At 32.4% G+C, this 26,028-nt stretch overlaps 2 protein-coding genes across 7 annotated transcripts; one reads left to right on the plus strand and one right to left on the minus strand.

Moving 5' to 3' along the window:
* Positions 1-118: 118 nt before the first annotated feature.
* LOC146734503 (uncharacterized) lies at positions 119-18,963 on the plus strand. 5 transcript variants are annotated; one of them, XM_085507977.1, is made up of 20 exons: positions 119-770; positions 2,050-2,170; positions 2,298-2,415; positions 2,686-2,733; positions 5,950-6,047; positions 6,865-6,933; positions 7,838-8,008; positions 8,223-8,275; positions 8,448-8,488; positions 8,608-8,652; positions 8,878-8,928; positions 9,383-9,427; positions 10,986-11,048; positions 11,716-11,996; positions 12,210-12,292; positions 12,602-12,813; positions 12,976-13,045; positions 13,845-13,939; positions 16,064-16,137; positions 16,992-18,963. In XM_085507977.1, the coding sequence occupies exons 2-20, from the start codon at positions 2,054-2,056 to the stop codon at positions 17,025-17,027; spliced, it is 1,770 nt and encodes a 589-aa protein (XP_085364103.1). In that variant the 5' UTR covers positions 119-770; positions 2,050-2,053; the 3' UTR covers positions 17,028-18,963. The 5 variants fall into 5 exon arrangements, with proteins under 5 accessions (XP_085364103.1, XP_085364105.1, XP_085364106.1 ...); XM_085507979.1 differs by having other exon boundaries at positions 16,995-18,963; XM_085507980.1 differs by lacking the exon at positions 10,986-11,048 and having other exon boundaries at positions 120-770.
* A 365-nt stretch (positions 18,964-19,328) lies between these two features.
* LOC146734504 (uncharacterized) lies at positions 19,329-25,428 on the minus strand. 2 transcript variants are annotated; one of them, XM_085507982.1, is made up of 11 exons: positions 24,624-25,428; positions 23,882-23,975; positions 23,647-23,734; positions 23,410-23,495; positions 23,153-23,255; positions 22,777-22,969; positions 22,481-22,608; positions 21,768-21,833; positions 21,072-21,118; positions 20,617-20,768; positions 19,329-20,136 (listed from the first exon to the last, which is right to left on the minus strand). In XM_085507982.1, exons 1-11 carry the CDS (start codon positions 24,646-24,648, stop codon positions 19,934-19,936), a joined length of 1,185 nt encoding a protein of 394 aa, XP_085364108.1. In that variant the 5' UTR covers positions 24,649-25,428; the 3' UTR covers positions 19,329-19,933. The 2 variants fall into 2 exon arrangements, with proteins under 2 accessions (XP_085364108.1, XP_085364109.1); XM_085507983.1 differs by lacking the exon at positions 19,329-20,136 and adding an exon at positions 20,898-20,939 and having other exon boundaries at positions 20,729-20,768; positions 24,624-25,328.
* Between the last annotated feature and the right edge of the window lie 600 nt (positions 25,429-26,028).

Below are 26,028 nucleotides of genomic sequence, written 5' to 3' on the forward strand. Positions count from 1 at the left end.
TCACGACTAAACCTTTTCATTTACCATACAATTATTTGTTTTTGCATTTAAAATTTGATTTCAATTACCATTTTCATGAGATTTTGACTTAAATTAAAATTTTAACTTGTATTTGCATTTAAAAGTTCATTTGCATTGGGATTTTGACTTGTATTTGCATTTAAAAGTTTATTTGCATTTAACATTTTACTTGCATTAGATTTTGACTTGTATTTGCATTTAAACTTAATTTACATTTAGATTTTGACTTGTATTTGCATTTAAAACTTAATTTACATTTAGATTTTGACTTGTATTTGCATTTAAAAGTTCATTTGCATTTAACATTTTACTTGCATTAGGATTTTGACTTGTATTTGCATTTAAAACTTAATTTACATTTAGATTTTGACTTGTATTTGCATTTAAAAGTTCATTTGCATTGGGATTTTGACTTGTATTTGCATTTAAAAGTTCATTTGCATTGGGATTTTGACTTGTATTTGCATTTAAAAATTCATCTGCATTAAGATTTTTACTTGTATTTGCATTTTGAAAAAGTTCATTTGCATTTTGAATTGCATTTGTATTTTAACTTTCACATGCACTTGCATTGAGATTTTGACCTGCATTGAGATTTTGACTTGCATTTGCGTTTGAATTTTCATTTGTTGCACTTTCACCCCTGACCCCTAACCTATACAGTTCGACCAATCGGCGAGTTCCATTTTGAAGATTGGTAAAACGTGTTCGTGTTGTGTATGTAAACCACTGTTCTGGATTAGGTATAGGTGAGTTAACACAATTTTGTTGTCGCGAGAGTACAAATACGAGTGCACGCCATTTGAGGCTGAATCGATTATTTATTTTTATAACGAGACGATCTATGTAATAACAGTTGATGAAGCCAGAAACCAATGTACATGGTTGCCGTTCTGTAGCTCTTGCTTTCACTTGTCGTTTCTTGTGTTTCCGTGTTTTTTTCTCTTGTTTTATTTGTTATTGTTGCGGTAGTTATTTTGTCCATTCCATCGTTGCGTGATTGACAGATCGTGTATGTCGGGATTCATCTGGTGTGGCAATAATCCCACGACGTTCAAAACTATAATTTACCCTGCCGGCGATAACAAAATGAACTGAAAATGACATTCAAGTCTGCTTCGTGTTCAATCTCAGAACAGTCACTCTACTAGGGTGACTGTGATCTCAGAAACCCAGATCTGCAACTTATTATTTGAATAAGTATTATATAAGGCTGGGTATGTTGGTCAACACGTCAACAGCCGGTAAACGGCCCCGACGAAGACATTGTAGGCCAATAATATTACTATAAAGTAAACCGCCACTCCGATGTTAAATGGGCGTAATTGGTGCGAAATTTTATCTTTACCGTTGAAAAACTGTGATTTGTACTATTTATTTACTATTTCCTGTGTTCAATAGTTTACAATTCATATATTCATATTTACAATTCATATATAGCGCCCTCATTTGGCAAGCTTAGAAATGCAGCAATACTATAGATGTACGAGTGTGGATGTACACAAAATGATAATTTATGTGTTGTCATATAATGATTAACTGATATAGATATAGAGTATTTCACGCTTGTGCCAACATTTGTTTAAATTTCAATACAATGATACATACAATGTATATTTATTATTATAATTAATTTTGTGTAGGCAAAAAATTTAAGGAAACCCACAATAACTCATGAATTGGGCATTTACAATATCATACCAATCATGGTCATTGTATTCCATCCCAAAATAATATGTTGCCTTTGTTACAGCTCTGTCTGTTCTTTCAAACGTGTTGATTCTATATAAGTAAATCTGCAAATATTGTTTATTAACCTTGACCTACAAATCACTCTCAATATTATGCTCAGAATGATGAATTAATACACAATATGTTAAGGGGTTTTGGATGTTATCATGAATATAAACATTTTTTTTATGTTATCTAATGTCTTTTATTGAGTCTAGTACTGTATATTTTATTTTAAGTTTTGGGAAATATTCCAACATGCAACTTCAACTAGATTAATTTTGTTTTGCTTCATAGTATTATGGATTTGGACCATGAGGGTATCCCTCGTGGTGGGTGTGGATGTGGCTGCAATCAGTACAGAAAAAGTGCCGCATCTAATAGATGTAGAACTTGCGAATGTGTGGCGAGAGATCATGTAAGTTCATGAATATATCTTTACAAAAGTATATTACACTTCAGGTTTTTGTCCTTTGTAATTTCAAAGACACTTTATTTGGCTATCGATAATTATGTGGTGCAATATGTCTGTTCGTATTTATTAGTGTGCTGGGTCATGTAAAAAATGCCGATGCAAAGCCTATGAAAATAATGTGGCCATTCCAACAGAGTGTGTTGTTTGTGGCCATGGAGTTAATCACCATACACCAGGGAAAAAAATCGGTGAGTTTCCCAGTTCTTTTTGTAAGCTGCAAAATATTATTTTTCAAAGTTTTTTAAAATAAAAAAAAAATATCTTTCACAAAAAAGATATGCATCATACAAATGACCAAGGTTTAACATTCTCACTCAAACTGCTGCTCTTCAAATACATACCCGGCATTGCATGTATTTGGGAGCTTTGGTTTGAATATTATAAGCATTAAACATAATACTAATTGTATAATTTTACCTAAAAGACAGTAATAGTAAAAATGTTTATTTTTTGTACAGTATCTTCTGGTGCTACATCTACAACTACATCTGCAGGAATGATGGATGGTGAGTATTTATGCATATTAATTAATTAATTTTCAACTTTCACACTGATATCTCAAGTACTAATCATCACATTTCAATGAAACTTTGTACATGGATGCTGTAGGACAATAGACAAACCTGATTAATCTGTACATATTAATTATCTAATTTGCATAATTAACCAATTCTAAGCTATCACACTGATATCTAAAGTACTAATTATTCCATTTCAATGAAACGTAGTACAAAGATACTCTAGGACAATGTACAAACCTGATTAGTTTGGGGTTAAAATCTGTTCATATTAATTCCCTAATTAGCATAATCATTCATAATTTATCCACTGATATCTAAAGAGCCATTCATTAGATTTTGATGAAACTTGGTACATAGATGATCTGGACTAATGCACAGATTTGATCAGTTTTGGGTACAAATCCATGCATATAATTAACCTAATTTGCATAATCATTAGTCAATTTTCGGCTTTTCCACTGATATCTCAGATACTGATCATCACATCTCAATGAAACTTGGTACATAGATACATAGAACAATGCACAGACAGATATGTGAAATAATAATTACGTAATTTGCATAATTAATCAGCTTTTGATATTTCAGGTACTATTACATCATTACACTTCAATGAAACTTGGTACATAGATGCCCTAGAACAATCCAAAGACCTGTGTGCATATTTATCAACTAATTTGCATAATTAGTTAATTTTTGGCTTTTACACTAATATCACATGTACTAATTAATTCCATTTCAATGGAATTTGGTACATTGATGCTCCAGAACAATGCACAGACCCGTTCAGTTTTGAGTTAGAATCAGATAATATTAATTACCTAATTTGCATAATAAATCATAAGTTTTGGTTCTAACCACATTTCAATGAAACTTTGTACATAGATGGTCTGTGACAGTACTTATTAGTCCCCGTTCGGACGCAGTCCGAAAACGGGGACTTATGTTTTGCCCTGTGTGCGTCCGTGCGTCCGTGCGTCCGTGCGTCCGTGATCACCTGTATCTCGAACATGCATGGACCGATTAAGTTCAAACTTCACTCATACATCACACATTATATGGGACATATGCACATGCATTTTTTTCATGATCCGATTAACAATAGCCGAATAGCGGCCATTTTAAGGCCGAAAATGCATCAAAATCGCACATTTTCACCATTCCGGACCCGGATCTCAGTTATGCATGGACGGATTTTGTTCAAATTTGGTACATACATTAAACATAATAGGACCTTGATGCACGTCATTTTTTTTTTTGGATCGGGTTCGAAATGGCTGACTGGCGGCCATTTTGTTTTAAAGAATTCAGTTCTGGATCCGTATCTGAGACATGCTTGGATTGATCGAGTTCAAACTTCACACACACAAGGTACATCATGTCACAAATATGTATGTGCATTTGTTTCATGATCTCATTAACGATAGCCAAATGGCGGCCACTTTAAGGCCGAAAATGCATTGAAATCGCACATTTTCACCATTCCGGACCCGGATCTCAGTTATGCATGGACGGATTTCATTCAAATTTGGTACATACATTAAACATAATAGGACCTTGATGCACGTCATTTTTTTTTTCGGATCAAGTTCGAAATAGCCGACTGGCGGCCATTTTGTTTTAAAGAATTCAGTTCTGGATCCGTATCTGAGACATGTCTGGATTGATCAAGTTCAAACTTCACACACACAAGGTACATCATGTCACAAATATGTATGTGCATTTGTTTCATGATCTCATTAACGATAGCCAAATGGGGGCCGCTTTAAGGCCGAAAATGCATTGAAATCGCACATTTTCACCATTCCGGACCCAGATCTCAGTTATGCATGGACAAATTTCATTCAAATTTGGTACATACATTAAACATAATAGGACCTTGATGCACGTCATTTTTTTTTCGCATCAAGTTCGAAATAGCCGACTGGCGGCCATTTTGTTTTAAAGAATTCAGTTCTGGATCCGTATCCGAGACATGTCTGGATTGATCAAGTTCAAACTTCACACACACAAGGTACATCATGTCACAAATATGTATGTGCATTTGTTTCATGATCTCATTAACGATAGCCAAATGGGGGCCGCTTTAAGGCCGAAAATGCATTGAAATCGCACATTTTTACCATTCCGGACCCGTATCTCAGTTATGCATGGATGGATTTTGTTCAAATTTGGTACATACATTAAACATAATAGGACCTTGATGCACGTCTTTTTTTTTCGGATCAAGTTCGAAATGGCCGACTGGCGGCCATTTTGTTAAAGAATTCAGTTCTGGATCCGTATCCAAGACATGTCTGGATTGATCAAGTTCAAACTTCACACACACATGGTACATCATGTCACAAATAGATATGTGCATTTGTTTCATGATCTGCTTAACAATAGCGGAATGATGGCCATTTTAAGGCCGAAAATGCATCAAAATCACGTATTTTCACAATTCCAGAACCGGATCTCAGTCATGCATGGATGGATTTTGTTCAGATTTAGCACAATGTGTTGTACATATGCAGGTGCATTTCGGTCATGATCTGCTTTGAATGTATATGTCACTCAAATATGAACGGAACGGGGACGTGTCATTGACAATGACTTGTCTTAATTCATGAATCTTGGTACATATTTACTCTAACACAATGTGATGATCAAATTAGTTTTAGGTTTATATAAATCTATAATATTTACCTAATTTACTTTTCAGCTTTCCACTAATTTAGTTAGGATTAATCATCACATTATAATGAAACTTTGTACATGTGTACCTTGAAACAATATACAGACCTAAATCTAAGCATAATAATTGCTTAATTTGTATAATAATTCATTTGGTCCGTTGAAGTAATCCATGATTTGTTTAATGTTGATAAACATGCATATTGATTATCTATTATTAGCCTATTTCTTATATCTAAAAAAACAGATTTACCAAATTGAATTCATTGCAGAGGTGCTCTGGAACTAATTAAACTAAAAACCATGGATGAACAATCAAATGTATTTTCTGTATGTATTATAAATTTTGATAATTAATGTGAATCACATTTTTTTCATGCTATGCATTTCAAATAGCAATTTCAAATTGGTTGCCAAGCTTCTTGTTTGAAAAGCAAATCTTAAATTTTGAATTAATTTTAATGTATCTCCAATACTCTCAGCACACCGGAGTTCTTTCTAAGCTTTCTTTAATTATTATTCTAGAAACATGGGGAGATATTGCAAATAAGCAAAAAAATATTCGGGCCAAAAACTTAGCCAAACGAAGACCATGTCAGCGAGAACTTGTGAAATGTCCAAAGGTAATTAGTAATTATAAGCACTAATGTGTCCAGAAACATCTGATGTAGTAGATTTAGTAACTGTTTTAGCTCAACTAGATGTTGGCTGTTGTGGAACAAAATTCTTCATAAGGCCAGACTTTTATTATCCCATATTTCGCGAACCCGCCGAATGAACAGGAGCCGAAAATGAAATAAAAATAAAATTTTATTTCAGTGTAATTTTTACCGCTCGCCGCTTAACAAATCCAAGTTGCATTTGCGTGGGAGTATCATGATCAAAGTACCGAAGTCTCGCGCAGATGAGAAACAAGGTTATACATGGAATAACATTTTATTTCATTTCTTCTCTCCGATCAATGATCTCATTTACAATTCTTTGAGAATCACACAAATCTAATGAAAAAAAAGAATTAATTTTTTTTTTTTTTCGCCCTCCTCAAAAAAATTGCCTCATAAAAACTTGAGAAACAAGGAATAAAAAAAGTCTGGCCTAAATGACTATTTAAAACAACTATTTGAGATGCTTTCATATTTGGTGTGTCTTCCTTTAGATTTTTGGTAAACCAACAGTTTTGGCAGAAAAAAAAGACATATATGTAAGATGCTTCAGTGGTCAAATTAGTTTATATGTTAATGATCTGGCATAGATAAAACTTTCAGTTAATGTTAAGCAATAGTATTTAAATACAAACTGTAGATTTTTTCAGTCATCCAATATATAGGAAGCTAGTTTTGATTTGCCTACAGTCAAAGTCATACTTGGATGTACATGACTGTTGACAGTTTAAACCACCAATGACAATATATACTAGTACCTTATTTTCTTTTGTTTTAGACTCTGACAATCACAAAGTTGATGTTCGATGGGTCAAAGTACCGCAAATGCCCAGGTTTGAAGGTCTTGGTAAGTTTAATTATTTTATTTTTTTGGTCGATTTATATTTTTTGTGCACTATATTATTACCATTAGTTTCATGTGAGAAAGAAGTAGTTCACACATATCAACAATTAATTTTTTTTACTATGTTTATTTTCAGTTTAGTCACTGGTCACTTCAACATACAGTGTAACTCTAATTTTATTCACTTAATCACTGGAATTTAATAGGCCCTGTACTGGAAAATATACTTAAACTTTTTATCAGGCAGTGTCACCATACATTTAAGATTTTTATTTTGTGATATTTTTGTCCCTGTCAGGTGCAAATCAGGAAGGTGTGTTTTGGTGTCCATCTGTTTGTTCAGAACAGATTCAAAATGTTGTTTTTAAGACATGCTATTTCTGAGTGTATATATGGGCCAATCACATTTAAACATCATTCATACATCTCACAGTATGCACTTTTGTTCTATGATGGGTGAACACTAGCAGTTTATAATGTTGAAAATTTATTGATCAATCATACTGGAACTGTATGGACAAATTTAATTCAAATTTGGTACATTTGGTATATAATGCATGTGAATTTGTTTCACAAATCTGATTTTAAATGACTAAATCATTGCAAATTTGTTAATGAATATTATTCGCAGGCTTGCTTTAACTTATTGTGGTTGTGTATACATACATTGTGTTACACATATTCATGTTCTGATTCAAAATGTCTGGCTTGTATCTGTTTTGTAAAAATGCACCAGGTTCAAGGTTTTTTTGGAACTATAGATTTTAAACTTTTATTAATGCTAGCAGTCAGACCTCATTCACTATTTCATTCATTCAGTCTGTCATATTGTTTATTTAAAATGTTTTTATTTTTATGCTATATATGCTATATATAACAGGCACTAATATTCATGTTCTGTTTATAGGTCCCATTCAATCAGCCATTAACAGTAGAAAATGTAAAATCAAGCTGCTGTGATTACTTTCATATTCCTCAAATTACCGGTACCTCATGTAAAATTATGGGTGGGGTCTTAGGACCAGAATTCACTGAAGATTATCAAATACAGGGGAAAACTTGTTTTCATTTTTATAAGGTAATATAATGTTTTACATGAACAAAAACCACTCCAAGAAGGTATTTTCTGAGGGAAATAATTTTGATGGTCATTCATGTATTTAAACCTACATCATACATTTGTCAATTGCAAGGTGTTCATTGCCTTTTTTTGATGACCCTAAAATAACAAAATTTCATATTGAGAAGCTAACCTTTTACTTTTGAGTAACATTCATGTTATTCAATTTCAGGAATCAAAAGATGTAGATGAAGATGAAGATGACGATGATGATGATTTATTAAGGTATTAACTATATAGTTATAAGTAATGTGTGCAGCAATATTCATTTGATTTAAATAATGATATTATTTGGGGCACGTTTGAAAATTTGACTTTTATTCAAGATCAATCATAAAAATCTTTATTGTCTCATTGGATATTAAATCTAATACATTTTTCTTTTTCAACCCACAAGTTCTGAAGTTAATAGCAATAATCCATATGTGGTTGAAAACGGTGAGTATAGCATAAATTCAATGAGTATAGCATAAATGTTCCATGAAACTTGCCTTATTTTGTATGTAATAGCTTTCAAGATAAAATTTCATTTTGATTATTTTTGTTTCCGCTTACAGAACATTCAGCTTCAGCACAGCTGTTACATTTAAGTCAAACTCACGGTAAGAATGTTTTTATTTTGTCCTGATCTTATTATTGTGAATAAAGTACATTGAGGTGAGCAGAACAAATACTATTCAATTTGAAATGCTTTGGGAAGAAAATAACAGGCAATTCTCTTTTATTATTACATTATTCTAAACCAACATTGCATATACATAATACATAATGATGAAGTTTAGATGAATGTGTAAAAGGAATAAGCTAAGTTGTGGTAAATTATTTAGGTGTGAAAAGAAGATCCAACACCAAATCACTGGAAATAGAACAATTATCACGTAAGTTAAATTAAACCATAAAACAAATTAAGCAGAACAGAACAATTGGTGAAGAGGCAACAATCAATGCACAATGCCTCATCTAAATAAAGCATGGAATCACATTGTGGATGGCCTAAACTATTTATAATATTAAGATGTGGTTATTCTTGTCCTGAAAAGTCAGCATTCACTATTTGGTTTTTATGGATTCTGTTTCAGGGCTGTATTTTTGGCATGACTTGACTGATCTCATTCAGAAAATTGGCTCAAGTTTGAATAGCATGTCTTTCATATAAGTGTCTACCATAATAGTCATGAAGACATAATGTTTTGTATTGTATCGGCTGTCATAATAACCACACTAACTTTGCAATACTGCATGAATTGTTTTCTTTCACATATAATGTATCCTTTTCTTTGGCATGTCTGGTGTTTATCTCACCAAAGTACTAATGAACTTGTTGTATTGCAGATGTCAAGAGAGCTGTTCTTAGTGAAGATGTACCAAAGTCATCAAGTAAGCCATAATTTATTTGGATTATAGCCAGTCCAAAGACACTAGCTAGACAATACAGGGACAGGAACAAAACAACTATAAATGTTAGCAGACCATGAAGGATCATGTTTGCTGCTCACATAACAATATGGAGATTTTGTTTTACCATCAATGACCATGCGTGTTTCTGGAATCAGATCATTCTCGGTTATGATTATAGTCAACAATTGTAGTCATTGATGGTCAAAACATGATCGATCATGATCATGGATGTAGACACCCAGATGTTCAGTTATGTAATGATCTTCCACTTGAGCTTGCTCAGAGTAAACCTGAGCACCATCCTGAGCTTTAACTTGAGCTTGGATTATTAAACGAAGTTGGAGCGCAAAATCTGAGCAACTAGAATCAAATCATTGCCATTACACGATACCTCAGATGCTTGCATAAATAGAACAAGGTGCACCAAGAGATATCTATATATATTGCATTATCACTTTGTATGATTTGTAGAAACCCTCTCACTGACGCCTGTTAGCATTGATAATAACTTTGAATTTTGTACAATCCATGAGAAATATTGTCCAACAGAATCCTGAAATCAAATTTAGAAGATTTTTCTGATGTATTATAAACACTGTTGTGTGCATACAATAATGAAAATTCTTGGTATGTTTGATTTGGTGATTCACAACTATTTTCAATGCTTGCTAGCTTCACTGACTACCGTATTTTAATTTAATGAACATTAAAATGTATTGTTTCTATCACAAACCTGTGATTTTAGAGTCCTGTGAATATATGGTATCTCAAATATTACCGGTAATCCCTACTAAAATTAAACTTCCCCTTCAGTATCTAAGTAAGATGTGTTCTGCATTGAATACAAAGTTGGAATGCAACTTAGTGTACCAGTACATTGAAAGACTAATCAAATTGCTATTCTCTGAAAAGCTATTAATGTAGCAACAGGGGAAAACCTGAGTTAAAAATTGATCTGTCATTTATAATAACCTATACATCATCTGAAAGCTTGGGTATAAGTGAATACAGTATGTTTTCCCCTGTTGTTATGTCATCTTTTTCATACTTACTACTCCCATTATATTTTTATGCTCATTATTATGGGTTCAAACCATCAAGATGCAAAAAAAAAAAAATAATTAAGTTATTCATTATGATATTTCATTTTCCATTATATACTGAAAACATTCCTCTCCCATAATGCATTGCACATATGTGCAGTAACATGTTCAGTAGTTTAACAATTTAATTTGGCTCGAACTCAAATTGGTAACGTAATTTACTATTTTATAAGTTTCACATAAATTGTTGTTTTTACTGAGTACCTGCAAACCAATTTCATTTTTTTCTGCATGTTTCACTCACATCCAGATCGGCTTTATGTCATTTTATAAACATTATTGCAGATTTTATTTCATATAGTTGGATTATCAGTTAATATATTTTAGTAATCAATTTTGTTATTGTTTATTATTATAATTATTTGGAGCATGCAGCTGTTAAACAGAAGAAAATTGTTCTAAATTTAAAATTGAATTACTGTTTTGTTATGCAGTAGGGTTAACTCATTTCATGCAGTTTGGCAAAAGCCTGCAATGTACTCCTCTTGAGAAAAACTGTAAGTAAAATGTTGATTTAGAATACTAGTTATTACATTCTTTATCAGGTCATGTAATGAAATATAATTTCTTTTTCATTTACTTTTAATTATTAAGATTTTCCCAATAGCTCAGAGTGAGAAGGCTAGTCTTAACCCTGAGTTCTGTGTTAAACACTGGGAATTATCCCTGATAGCAACCCAATGTTTAGGTGAAAAGGTGTGAAAGCCATGTAAAACATAAATTACCACATATGATGCTGAACAGAATAGAGATTCAGCCCACTGATAAGAAATATGTACAAAGTAGTCTTAAGTGCCCTCCATTTGTCAGCAAGTGTGAACAAGGCTATAGATACATAAAGAGAGACCTATATAGTGATTATTGTTAAATCTGCTACATTTATTATATTATCATTTGCATGCCAGTTCCTAGCATTAATATAGATGGTGGAGAGCATATAGTAGATATAATATAATAAATTTTAACTACTTTATTTTAGTATACAGTTTATTTTCATTGATTTTGCTGAATGTAAAATATAGGAAAAAAGGTATATTCGCTGAATTTTATGAAAATAATTTAGTGAAAATAATGAAAAAAAATTAAAAGCAAACATAAAGCATTTTACAGTATATGGAAGTGTGAATTAACTTGTATGTTTGTTTTTGAATATTTTATCACTAGATTCTACTGGTTCCCTGTATTTAGTGCAAATAACATCTGATGGGATAAAATGGAAGGAAACCTCCTTTCCCATCAAATACAGAGTAACTTCCTTAATTGGAGAAGGGGGAATGAGAAACTGTTATAACTGTGACTTGTTGTCATCAAATGTGTTGGACACAACTCTGGCCTATGTGGTTAAGACTTACAAGGATTCAACAATAAGAACAATGTATGAAATCCACTATAAGCCGCATTTATCAAAATCGAAGAATGAAGCTATCATCTCTATGACTAAAAAGGTAAAGACTTTTTCCTGTATTGCTGGTTTTTAGCTATACTACTAAGTGTAACTTTTTAATAATATAGTGAATTGTAACCATTATTTTCTCAATTAAATTATCATATATCTAGTCATTAACTTTTTTTTGTTATTATTAGGAAAGTTTTTCAGCTCTTAAAATTAATTGGCTGTGGAATGGGATCTAATTTTGATCATATTCTTTTTCATACAGGAAGTGCAATCTCAAATGTCAGCAAGAATGTTGTCTTTAAATTTCAAAGACGTCATCCCAAAAGAGTTTGGAGAAGCGCCAAGGTATTATCAAATGAGATGTGATATACATTCAGTAATTGTATTACAAGTACCATATGCAGTATTATCTTCATGTTGTAAACTTTGTTGTGATTAATTTCCTGAAAATCTTAATGGTTCTAGTGTCAGACTTACCTTTACTGATCAATTTATTTAAAATTTTCATAAACACATCATGCAACATATTCTGGCGTCCACTCAAAGATGTGAAATGTTGTCATTACAAGTTGTGAACATGAATGAAAAGTGATGATAATGTAGATTTTTTTAATGTTATTTACTGAACACATTGTTGTTAATGTTTCTTATCAGAATCATTCCATGTTATATGATACAAGACAACAATAGTCATCATGTGTACGTGTTAGAAGAAAAATTAAAAGGAAAATTTGTTAAGTACATGAATAATGACGGAAGAGTATACAAAGATTTAATTGAGACAGAGCATGGCAAAAAAATATCAGCTTTTTGCCATTTTGTATATCATAAGTACAACCGTAAATTGATGGTGGCTGATCTGCAAGGTTTGTTTTATTTTTAAATTTATTAATGAATCATGATGTGTAGATGATTGTATGTTGCTGAACACTGCTTGACGCCTTTTCAAATCTTGGTAGTATTTTATTGTCCTATATTTCTTTAATAGAACAAATAGTACAGACTGACATGTTAATGTTTTGTTACAGGCGTTGGTCTCTCACTGACTGACATTTCAATGGCAACTTGGGAAGTTGGTGATTTGGAAACACAAGAACTGTAAGCTTATGTTTTGTACCGTCACTATCTCATTATGTATAGTGAAGTTATTAAAATATTTTTGTTTACTTCTTGTTGGGTTCCCAAAAGTTTTAAGGTTAAACACATATTTGATTATTTACATATAGTTATAGTACTTTTTTTTTATATATATTTTCACTCGCAAAATCTACACTAAATTATTATTTTATTATTATTACATAACCAAAATAATATGTGCTAAGCATTAAGTCACAGTACTCTGCTTATACTGTTCATCAGTTATATTACATATTATTATACATCTGTCACCGTAACGCCATAATTTACAGCGTGTTGTAATTTTGCGGTATTTTACAGGGTATTTTCATCCTTCCATATATATGGAAATGTGAATTCCAAATATGGTATGATTGCGCGCGTAAGCGTCCTCTAATAATAAAAACAAACATGGCTGCCACCGGGGTTTGGCTGGACTCGATCCACACAAAGAAGTTAGCAGATTCTGTTTTTGGATTTCTGCATTCCCATGATGTATCTTAGGAAGTAAAAGATGTATAATAATAAGGTTATTTTGAAGATACCTCAAAGTATGCACTCAGACAGTATGCTGTTGCACTGTACTGTCTTCTTGCATACTTTGAGGTATCCTCGTAATAACCTCATATTGTATTTCATAGTTTAGCACTACAATATATAACCTTGTAAATTAACATATTTTGCCTCTCAGAATTATACCTTGCCATTCCATTCACTCATTTCTAGAATATGCAACCACAATAGTTACAATCAAAATAATTGTTAAATTTTTTTATGCTAGGTACTTTGGATGTGACAACATGTCACAACAAGCTTTAAACAATTTTTGCCAGGAGCATACCTGCAACAGCTATTGCAGACTCTTGAAACTGAAAGGTATATTTAGTTCATTTATGTCTTTATAAAAGTGAGTAACAGAAGCTATACATACATGTACACTAGTAATCTGCTAATGTTGACATTGTACATATGTAAATCACCCTAGCTCTGAAAATGCATTATTCTGGTAGTACAGGAAATAAAGATGAGATTATGTTCATCATGGAGGTATAAACAGTTTATACCTCCATGGTTGGATACACTTTCACTATTTATAAGTGACTATCCCTTACAAAAGTTTCCTATAGGATTTTTATAATCTTATAGGATTTTAAAAAATCCTATAGGACTTTTCATGAAATCCTATAGGACATGTATAGTCCTATAGGACTTTATGTAAATTCCTATAGGAATCAACAAGTCCTATAGGACTTTACACTGCCAGTCCTATAGGACTGGTGTGTGAGATCATAAGTCCTATAGGACTATACAATTCCTATAGGACTTTACACTGCCAGTCCTATAGGACTGGTGTGTGAGATCATAAGTCCTATAGGACTATACAATTCCTATAGGACTTTACACTGCCAGTCCTATAGGACAGGCGTGTGAGATCATAAGTCCTATAGGACTATACAATTCCTATAGGACTTTACACTGCCAGTCCTATAGGACTGGTGTGTGAGATCATAAGTCTCATAGGACTATACAATTCCTATAGGACTTTACACTGCCAGTCCTATAGGACAGGCATGTGAGATCATAAGTCTTATAGGACTATACAATTCCTATAAGACTTTACACTGCCAGTCCTATAGGACTGGTGTGTGAGATCATAAGTCTTATAGGACTATACAATTCCTATAGGACTTTACACTGCCAGTCCTATAGGACAGGCGTGTGAGATCATAAGTCTTATAGGACTATACAATTCCTATAGGACTTTACACTGCCAGTCCTATAGGACAGGCATGTGAGATCATAAGTCTTATAGGACTATACAATTCCTATAAGACTTTACACTGCCAGTCCTATAGGACTGGTGTGTGAGATCATAAGTCTTATAGGACTATACAATTCCTATAGGACTTTACACTGCCAGTCCTATAGGACAGGCGTGTGAGATCATAAGTCTTTTAGGACTATACAATTCCTATAGGACTTTACACTGCCAGTCCTATAGGACTGGTGTGTGAGATCATAAGTCTTATAGGACTATACAATTCCTATAGGACTTTACACTGCCAGTCCTATAGGACTGGTGTGTGAGATCATAAGTCTTATAGGACTATACAATTCCTATAGGACTTTACACTGCCAGTCCTATAGGACTGGATATTTCTACATGTAGAGTAAGTTACCTAGATTCATATCACTCCCCTACAAAAATATTGTATACTATCCTAAGATGTCAACATTTTTTTCAAATTGAACTTTAGTCAATCTCATTACAATCAGTTGTATTGTACGGCATGTTTTTTATTGCATTTATATTTGTTTTTATCCATCTTGCATCTTCAAAAACTCCCAGTATATTAAGATAAAATTTTACTTAATCAGATTGATATACGTTATTTCTATAGACTTTTAAAAGTGTTGTCAGCACATTTTTAAAAAAATATAAACAAATACTGATGAAAAATCATTTGTAAAAAATTAAAAATATCCATTTTTAGTTTAATTTCCTTTCAACTTTCCAAATGTCTATTTTTATCACACAAAAACAGATAGTCTCTAGTTTTTCACTGAATTGTTAAAACTTCATAAAAAGATTTGAGTAATTTTAGAACAAATAACATAGACATGCACCTCAAATTGTTTTATTTTCACTTGTGATCTATGTTTTTCTTTGCTATGTCCTAAACCTGAGGAGTTGTCACGCAACACGTGTTTGAATTTGATGTAAATAAACAATCTGTTGTATATGCCACTTAGGACTCAAGTTTCAAGGACACGCTTGCGACAACCCCTCCGCTTTAATATGTCGAGCACAAAGAGAACTTTCAAAAATTTAACAGGGACTACCAGTATGTCATTTTCAATGACTTGTTTATTATGTTATATTTCTTGTTTCTCATTTGTGATTAGATTAAAACTATTTGTTACGATTATCTATTTGTATGTTTACAAATTGTCTGCGGTTAGGTCGGTTATTACTACTTTACCTATCTATTTCTACAGACATGGAGCCACTTGTGGATCTTATTGATGAGCAATTAAAAGGTGAAGGTTTGGACTGTGAGTCAAACATTATTGTAAGTACTTCTCATGATTGTATTATGTTTTATTATAATATTTTGATTATGTGTTATAGAGCTGTGTGTTAAGTTATTGCATTCCTGATCACCCCCAACCAGCATTGAGCATTTAATTGGTTCTTCTATGCAGCTCAGTCCCATAATGTACCTGGTAATCAATAAACACTTGTAAAATTGACAGTGATGATTGTATGTTGTACATGTCTTCTTTTTTGAATTTGGGCAAAATGGAATGATTTATTGTTCAGAACTTTTCTCAAATATACTTGCAAATTATTGTGTACCATGTACACCTTTAAAACTTAATGGCACTATTGCCGTAAGGGTTAAATCTTATTACACCTTCAAATGTAAAAGTTGAATGACTAGCATGAGTCACAATTGTTTATAAAGATCAAGAACTGTTTCTTGCAGTTTCCATACCTAGATCAATTTCATGCTCATCATATAAATACCATATGTTAACAATGGTACAGAGGCTAGCATGTTTGTCTCATATCAGAGAGATTGTGGGTTTGTAGCAGTATACAGTTTGCCCTGCTTTCTAAACACATGGTAACATAAACATTTGTCGAAAGTGTAATAACATCAATGTCCAGAAAGAAAATCATAGCATAGGATACAATCTATAATATAAGCTTTCGGTCATTTATATTATTTCATTTGAACTGTGGTTTAAATTTAAAAAAAAAATTGCTATATAGGAATGGCCTCAATTTTTGTATATGATATACCTGCTAAATTGTGATGAATCAAATAGAATGACGGGACTGTTATTTTTAATTCATTCAACATGCTACAAGCAAAATAAAGATAAAGATTCTTATTTATACACATATTATTTTTCAAAGCAGGGTTTCCGAAGTCCAGATAAGATCGTTGATTGAGTTCTCAGTACAACGGAACAAATCTTTATTACTTGACGCCTGATTTACACTGGTGCCTGGATCTGAAGAACCATTCACAATCATTGAATTTCAACAAAACTATAGTGCTCCACTCCACATATGTGATTAAATTTGTGTTGAAACTATGCATGTTAATTGCCTCATCTGCCAATAAAAGTCAGTGTATAGTTGCTAGGGTATAACCTACAGACATAAGTTTGTGATTGAGGTCTGTGAAGGTTTATTATCAATTTGCATAATAATTACCCGATTTACAGCTTTTGGATACAGTCCAAAACTGTAGAATGGAACGATCAAGTTCAAATTCACACATTAGACATTATATTGGAAAATTGTTCATGCATTTTTGTTGCAATATCTAATCCAAAATGGCTGACCGACAAAGGCTGACCTTTGTAAATGGTTTTACAGAAGTAAACAAATCTCAGCTGACAAACTTATTGTTTATTTCTTTACCATGTTTTTGTTGCCTCTAGTACACTCTGCATTAGAAAGTCTTTGATTTCATTTTCTAAATAACTCTTTAACTGTTCAAAATGTGCATTTTCCAACCTTTGTACCTTTCAAATACAATACTGAGAACCAAATAACTACTAAACACATACCCATATGTTTCTATTATTAGTCCCGTTCGGACGAAGTCTGAAAACGGGGACTTATAATTCGGTCTCCGTCTGTGCGTCCATGCATGTGTCCGTCTGTCCGGAGTCATACTTCAGAATCCTTTGGACCGATTCAGTTCATTCTTTGCATGTGCCTAGTACTTTATGTGGGAAATATGCACATGCAGTGGTTTAGCGATTTGATTCAAAATGGCCGACTGGCAGCCATCTTGTTTTTTGAAAATGATGTATTTTGGACATGCTTTGTCAGTTTTCATTCAAACTTGGTAGATGTTAGAATACATGTCCATGACAATTTCTTTCGCAATTATATCAAAGATGGATGACTGGCAGGCATCTTGTTTTTTTTTTTAAATGTGGTATCTTGGAATGCTTTGTCAGTTTTCATTCAAATTTGGCACATACTTTATACATGTTAGGATACATGTCCATGACAATTTGTTCCAAAATCGGATCAAGGATGGCCGATTGACAGCCATCTGATTTTTTGGCCTTACTACTATATTTCCAAGATTTATGTACCATTTTCATTCGTATTTGGCACATACATCATACATGTCAAATTGTTTCATAATCAGATCAAAGATGGCAGAATAACGACTGTTTTTATTTTTGGCCTTATTACTATATCTCTGTCACCCATGTATCATTTTCATTGATATTTAGCATGTCATAAATGTATACATGTACATGTCAATTCAATTTGATCAAATATGGCTGACTGGCGGCCATCTTGTTTGTTTAAAATGTGACAACTTGGACATGCTTTTACTTGTGATCTATGTTTTTTCTTTGCTATGTCTTAAACCGGAGGGGTCGTTACACAACACATGTTCGAATTTGATGTAAATAAACAATCTGTTGTATACGCCACTAGAAACTCTAGTTTCAAGGACATGCTCGCGACAACCCCTCCACTTTTATATGACAAGCACAAAGAGAACTTTCAAAAATTTAATGGGGACTGTGTAATTTTATTTTAAGTCCAGTTCCTGATATGTTATATATTCTAAAACATTTTACCACATCAAATGTTGGAAATATCGCTGAAATTGTTATGGAATTTGTTTTATATACGAGATACATACTCATAGTATTACATGAATAAAATGACACATTTGTTTAAACAAACTCCATTTTAATGTGTTACATATTCATTGAAATAAATTGTTCATGCAAGTGAATGTGTTTGTTTATTGATCTCAGAAGTACACCTACAAACTGTTGTAATTTGTTATTAAATAGCGTGTCAAACTTGGTTAGAATAAATCCCTTATTTTATTGCTACCTTATTGTGACTTGTGTGGAATACATGTATGTTAACCTGCACTGTTTTTAAGTCTCTGCTGAATGAGTCCAAAACATTGATTTGTTTTCATTTGACCTTCAGCAACATTAATTATATTCTATCAACATCTTTCATTGTTTACAATTAAGAGTATAAAAACTAGACAGGGACTATGTCATTGACAATGACTTGTCGTACACTAAACTGCACCCTTACTAGTCATTGTGTAAACATAACACCAACCAATAGTAGGTAAATTAGCTATAAAGAAATGTGGCATAGTCACAAGATATATTGTTTATTAATAGGCTAACATTCTGGAACACAAGTGAAGGACAGAATTTGTACATGAATTAATCATATTGGAGATTTCAGTAATATCGACTTTAATCACTGGCAATTAATACATGGGAAATAAACTTCTGTCAATAAATATAATCAACTTGAAATGATCAGATTAGGGTATAGTGGCTTTATAAGATTGACACAAAAATGAAATGACTGATTCGATGACCATACATGAACACTGTAATTCAGTTTTGAATAGTTAAACTAGGTAACTGCCATCTGAAGTAAACTAATTTTAAAAACTGTAAACAAATAAATATTAAACTGTGTCCACTACTGCAGACTGATAAAAATATACCTGATTAAATCCTGTGATCAGTTTAAACTAATTTTGACTGATGGTGAATCAAACTTTACAAAAAACTGCTACTCGCCGAAAGTCACTTCAGTTTCAGATGACTATATATATATACCACTTTATTGTAACCAGTCAAAATTGGTATTTTAGAAATCTTCAGGTTTAAAAAATATAGATTGACAGTGAACTAAGAAAGTTTACATACTGTTCACTAATACTAAAAACAAATAATTTTAGACAGATTTTGAAGTATTTTCACCACAATATGTGCTTAAATCAGCATTCTGTTGAATTTGAAGGTAAAACCATGGCTAATGGTTTATACTATCTATGTACATGTTGACGCAAAATGATCTCTAAGTTCAAGATAACATTCTCTTGCATTTGAAATGTTAACATCCAAATTTAATTGTTTAACTTTCTCTCTAAAATCTTCCGGTAGATAACCATCTGTATGTTCATAAAAATTGTGTCTTCTTTCAATTTCATCAATGTCTGACTGACGAGGTTTGAAACCACATTCAATTCCCCCTAAAATAAATAAAGGTAATCGATAATATGTGGTGCCTGTATGAATCAATTATTGGAATTTCAGAGTATTAAGTAGTGGTAATCTGATTGGTCCTTGCAAGCAGTATCACAAAATACGCCAATATCTAAAGTTATTGCTGGTTTTACACAATATGCCTTGAACTATATTAATTTTAATAACTCTTGTAGTTTCAGATAATGAGAGCAACATAATTTCAAAATAGACAATTTCTTTTATGCAAATCACTGCTCTACTATGTTTTGAATCTGTGCTCATAACAAATTAAATGAAAATGACTACAGTCTTTTAATAAATCTTATATTCCAGGTCCACTTATCAGATATATCTCCTTCCTATATATTGAACAATATGTCAACTGACATTGCATATATAACAGTTCCCATGCCCAGAATAAAGTCGTATTGCTTTTTAAAAATATACCGGTACTCAATTGTATTATTATAATAGTTCATATTCACCATGATTCTCAGGGAAATTATATATGTCCTCAGGAATACCACAAGGTCTTAGGACTCTATTTTGTTTACGTATACGATGTGTGTTCCATTCATCTACAAAATCATCCAACTCTTTCTTAATCAAAGGCATATATACAGCTGTGAGGCACATTCTAAGAGGAAAACAGCAAGATACATAGACTGTTTCAAGATGTGTTCAAATTGACTGACAGAGGAAAGCTGCAGAATGATTTGTATAGGTAATTATAATAATTTAGGTAGTAAGATAAAGGCATGTATACCTGCAGCCATAAACCAGTTATCACAGCAACCAAAGCTTCTACCTACATAATGTTTACATCATGATTAGGACACACAGTAATACAAATTTCATACAGACACTTCTACAATTTACACATTGTTGAATGAAATTGGAGACACTTAGGAGCCGAAAAAAGCAACATAATGCATCATACCTGTCGTTGCTGATATCAGGGTCATAAAGTTCACTGCATTCCAGGTCCTACAGGTGATGAGTGTGATATTTAATTATTTGGTAGGGTGTCATTAAATAAATGATAACTGCATAACTGTGAATTTTACCACTTTGGTACAGATATATCATAATATATCACAATTTGGATTGTTGGCCTAGGGTAAAAAATATTGTCATAGTAGCCAATTGTTGATGCCAAGTAGATTTTTTTTTCTGTTGAGACAAACTATTTCACAAAAACTGTGAATTTGTAAATGTAAATAAAACTTCAATGATTGAAAAACCTGTTTTCTTATCAAACAAGTGTTCCAACAAACAATTCATAAAATACTTTGTGGATTTGTCTAAAGTACTACATTGATTGGTAATGGTTTCATACTTTCTGAACTCGTGGAACAATTCTGCTCACCCGTTTATGCATATATTATTTAACACTTTCTCAAAAACAGATTAACAATGGGGCAAAAAAAACCCATAAACTATTAATTAAAAACTAACAATGATTAATTGTATACATATTTTAACACAAAATAGTGCCAGTGTTATATTTGTTAAAATATGTACACATGTAAAAAATGCGCAAGTTGCATTCTATTTTAAACAGCAATCACTATAATGGTATTAAACTAGTCACCTACCCCTTGCATACATACAACAATTTTTAGTATAATCTCACCTTGAATTCATCTATCCAATATTGAGCATTGTATTTTCTTAGCTGTGCCCACCAGCTTTCTATACACTGTTAAAATAGTGTGAAGTAAAATAAATTAAAACAACCCTGTTTATGGATAAATCACATACAGGTGTGCTCCCAGGCATTAGAAAACAGAAAATTATTAATCCTTTTTTTTCAATTATTGTTGGTGGTGATATCTGCTTTCTAGACCCTGATAAGTATCATGAAACAGCTTTAACCATAATTTAATTATAAAGAAAGATAAATAGAAAAGACACTGTTCAAAGCACATGCTTTATAAATTTATCATACAATGTCTCAGAATGATTCTGTGCTTACCAATATACCGGTAATCACACAAATGTCACATGTGACCATCCATTATAAACACTTATTTAGTTTCTCATAATGATGTACTATTATTATGATAGTAGGTGTAGTATGATGACACATGATGGTACATTTTTCATTCAAGCTGTCTGTCTGAATATAATGTTATGTCTCTGCAATTATTGCACATGATTAATAAGCAGTTCTTTACAGCTATCTACTAGAATTGTAAATTGTGTATTCCATGCTTAATGTTTATAATATACACAAGCATTAGTCATTCAATTTCTCATGGTTCATAACAGTAAGATTTACACACGAACAATCATATACAAAAAAAATGTGATATATACTGGTGAGGAAATAACTAAGTTGCTTACTTGATTGGTTATTGAAGACCCGTATACATGTACATCCTTGACATCCGTATTTCGATGCAGAAACATCTGACATTGAGCAAGTAGACCAACTTCTGTTCCGGCATCAGACCGTGTTCTTCTTGGATAAACTAGGAATGCATTTATGATATCACTGATATCAGCTTTGTAGCTTTAAAAAGTTAAAACTGTCTAATAACTATCCATGTCACATCAATTAGTGTAGATGAACAAGAGATTATTTTCTATCAAGATGCCATATTATCATTATGTTAATTTCAATAAAACAAATCAATTACCATTTTCTGCAATTACAGTTTCCCAAAAATAGAGTGCAATACGATTTGGGCTTTTGTTAGAAAGGTGTACTCTCATCCACAAGATTTTTCTTGAAAAGGAATCAATGCATCCATGTACTGCAAAGGGAAATTTATTCCGTTTATATCCAAGCAATTTGTCATAGCCGTCTAAATGCCAAGACCAGTTTGGTCCCTACAAAGAATATAAAAGGTATACCAGATGCCTAAAATTACTATGTGTTCAAACAGTAGAACATGCAATTTAATAGCATAATTAAGTTATAATGTTTGATATGGAATAAATGTGATTTTTTTAAGAAAGCATTTTTTATGAAATGCATTGGTAGCAACCAGTAAATTACTTGTATTTAGTTACCTTTGAAAAAAAACGTCGCCTTTCCCCTATCTGTAATCTGCCACAGCGTCTTTTAAGCATCGCACTATAGTTCTGCTCCACCATGATAGCTTCAACTTGATCTCTGTGAAACAATTAAATGCAGCAATATCATTATTTTGAAAATACGATATAACATTAGGAAAACAATGAACAGTTACATGGAACAACAATTTTCATATCTATATACTAGACACAATATTATGGATGTCAACATCATATGTCATGAATGAAGATACCTTTTAACTAGCATATGGTGATGTTGTCTCAATCGCTGGTACATTCTTTTTATTCCAACAAGTTTTCTAGCTGTTTGCAATTCTTTCTGAAAAAAAAACAAAACATTCATATGCTGTGTCAAACTATACTCAATTATAATAAAGTACAAAATGTAGTTTGTTTAGTATAACATTATTTTATCCGACCTCATACATCATATGATTGTTTAAATTATTATGATGAAAAACTATGCTTACTTGCACTGCTCTTCGAACATTATCAGGTGTATATTCTCCATGCCTTTTAATATTCCAATCTTTCAAGCGTCTTTTTAATGTACTAAGACTAAAAACAATTATTAAGAATTGAAGAGAAACAAAGATTATTCTTTATGTGCAGAGTAAATGATTACACATTTCTAACATTTAGACATACTAACTTAAAGATAAAACAATCCAATGTCTAGCAGTAAAACCCATAAACATTTATTACCTCCAGGAAACACAGTAATCTTTTTGCAAATACAACAACAGTGTCATGTTGTCTTTACCGCGCTCCACAAGTGTTCGTAAATAATCTTCCATGTCTGAAATAAAAAAAAAATATGTTGTATTTCAAATTTATTCCAAGTGACTTGATACCGAACATGCCAGTGTTCTTATTAGTTACATTTAACGGCAACGGTCAAAAGCATCAACATATTCATTACGTGATAACACTTCATAATATACACGTAAATGTAGTATTTTGATAATCTTGACACCAGAGGGCGTAAAATCAATAATAAATGTTACCGGTAATTTTGCATTACTACCCATTCTCCGGGCACAGTCGACTGGCCACCGTCACCACTAAATCTTTATACATATTATAGTAGTATTAATTTAAGAATGGACTAAATATCACTGAAATATTGTTGATATACTCCGTTCGTATTTAACGTATTGCCTGTCGATTGTAACATAACACTCTCCAACACTGGCGGATTCATCCAAGTACTTCACATTACGGCTGGTAGCCCTGCGTACAGTGCTGTGTGTACGGGGACGCGTTCGGTTGATAGATGTCCCCACTATCAACCGAACGCGTCCCCTTACACACAGCACTGTACGCAGGGCTATACGGCTGGCAGCCTTGTCTATGAATTTCAAATAAGTACAATGCATCAAACTCGCCATCAATATAAGCGTGTATTCTTGAAATGCGCTCACGATAAAAAATTATGTTAACTCACCTGTACCTAATAGTTTTGCATCCATAACCAGCACAGTAATAATATAGATAACACGAATACGCTTCGCTACTCTGAGGTGCGAAAATGGAACTCCCCTATTGGTCGAGCTGTATAGGTCATGGATCAGGGGTCAAGGGTCAAAGCGCAACAAATGAAAATGCAAGTCAAAATCACAATGCAGGCCAAAATCCCAGTGCAAGTGAAAGTGAAAATGCAAATGAGAGTCGAAATACAAGTCAAAATCCCAATGCAAATGAACTTTTAAATGCAAATACAAGTCAAAATCTCAATGCAAACGAACTTTTAAATGCAAATACAAGTCAAAATCCCAATGCAAATGAACTTTTAAATGCAAATACAAGTCAAAATCTCAATGCAAATGAACTTTTAAATGCAAATACAAGTCAAAATCTCAATGCAAATAAAGTTTTAAATGCAAATGCAAGTCAAAATCCCAATGAAAGTGAAAATTCAAATGCTAGTTACGGTAAAATCTCAATGCAAATGACTTTTTTTAAATTCAAACACAAATCAAATCCCAATGCAAATGACTTTTTTTAAATTCAAACACAAATCAAATCCCAATGCAAATGAACTTTGAAATACAAGTCAAAATTCCAATACAAGTATAATTCTAAATGCAAGTCTCAATCATTTCTCAATGCAAAAAAATTCAAGTCAAAATTTCAGTGCAAATAGACTTTTGAATAGAAATGTAAGTCACAATTTTAATTTAAGTCAAAATCTCAGTGAAAATGCCAATTGAAATTAAATTTTAAATGTAAAAGCAAATAATAGAATGGCAAACGAAAAGGGGTAGTCGTGACCCTCCTCGGTTGCCGTACTCATGAACACTCACAATAGTTGCATTAGGGATCACTTCATTAGGATTTGCAACATCTACAACATCTACAACTATCAAATGATTATTCAACACAAATTATTAAACAACATAATGAGTTAAATAATTAAAGTTTCAGTGGTGGTTGACTCAGCTGTGGTTGATATTGTAGGTTTGAAATCCACCCTTTGCCAACTTTATTGCTTGGCTTTTTTAATTGAAGACAAAGCAATGGCTATTGTGCAACCATGTTTTACCATGGTGACCATGATAATTGACGGTCAACCATGAAGTGCCATGGTTGACCATTCTAATGACCATGGTCAAACATGGTTAAAAATCAAATGACTATTGTCAGCCATTGACATACAACCATGGTCAAGACATCCATAATCATGGTCAGAACAACCATGTCCATGGTTGACAAGAACTTGAACTGTACGTAGTATAAAAACTTCTATGGCCATGGAACAGTACTGACCATGATCAAACATGGTATATTATGTTTGGCTTAATGTATCATGATGATTATACATTGTGTATTTATCTCATGTGATTAGTGTT

This window comes from Saccoglossus kowalevskii, chromosome 14, assembly GCF_978046115.1.
Source record: "Saccoglossus kowalevskii chromosome 14, keSacKowa6.1, whole genome shotgun sequence".
NCBI classification, from domain to species: domain Eukaryota; kingdom Metazoa; phylum Hemichordata; class Enteropneusta; family Harrimaniidae; genus Saccoglossus; species Saccoglossus kowalevskii.

Coding starts and splice junctions, on each gene's coding strand:
- LOC146734503 (XM_085507977.1), top strand. CDS start 2,054: ATGGATTTGGACCATGAGGGTATCCCTCGTGGTGGGTGTGGATGTGGC. Junction 6,048..6,864: donor AACTTGTGAAATGTCCAAAG/GTAATTAGTAAT, acceptor CTTTTGTTTTAG/ACTCTGACAATCACAAAGTT. Junction 13,046..13,844: donor GATTTGGAAACACAAGAACT/GTAAGCTTATGT, acceptor TTTTTATGCTAG/GTACTTTGGATGTGACAACA.
- LOC146734504 (XM_085507982.1), bottom strand. CDS start 24,648: ATGGATGCAAAACTATTAGGTACAG. Junction 23,735..23,881: donor GATTACTGTGTTTCCTGGAG/GTAATAAATGTT, acceptor AATTGTTTTTAG/TCTTAGTACATTAAAAAGAC. Junction 23,256..23,409: donor CACCATATGCTAGTTAAAAG/GTATCTTCATTC, acceptor ATTGTTTCACAG/AGATCAAGTTGAAGCTATCA.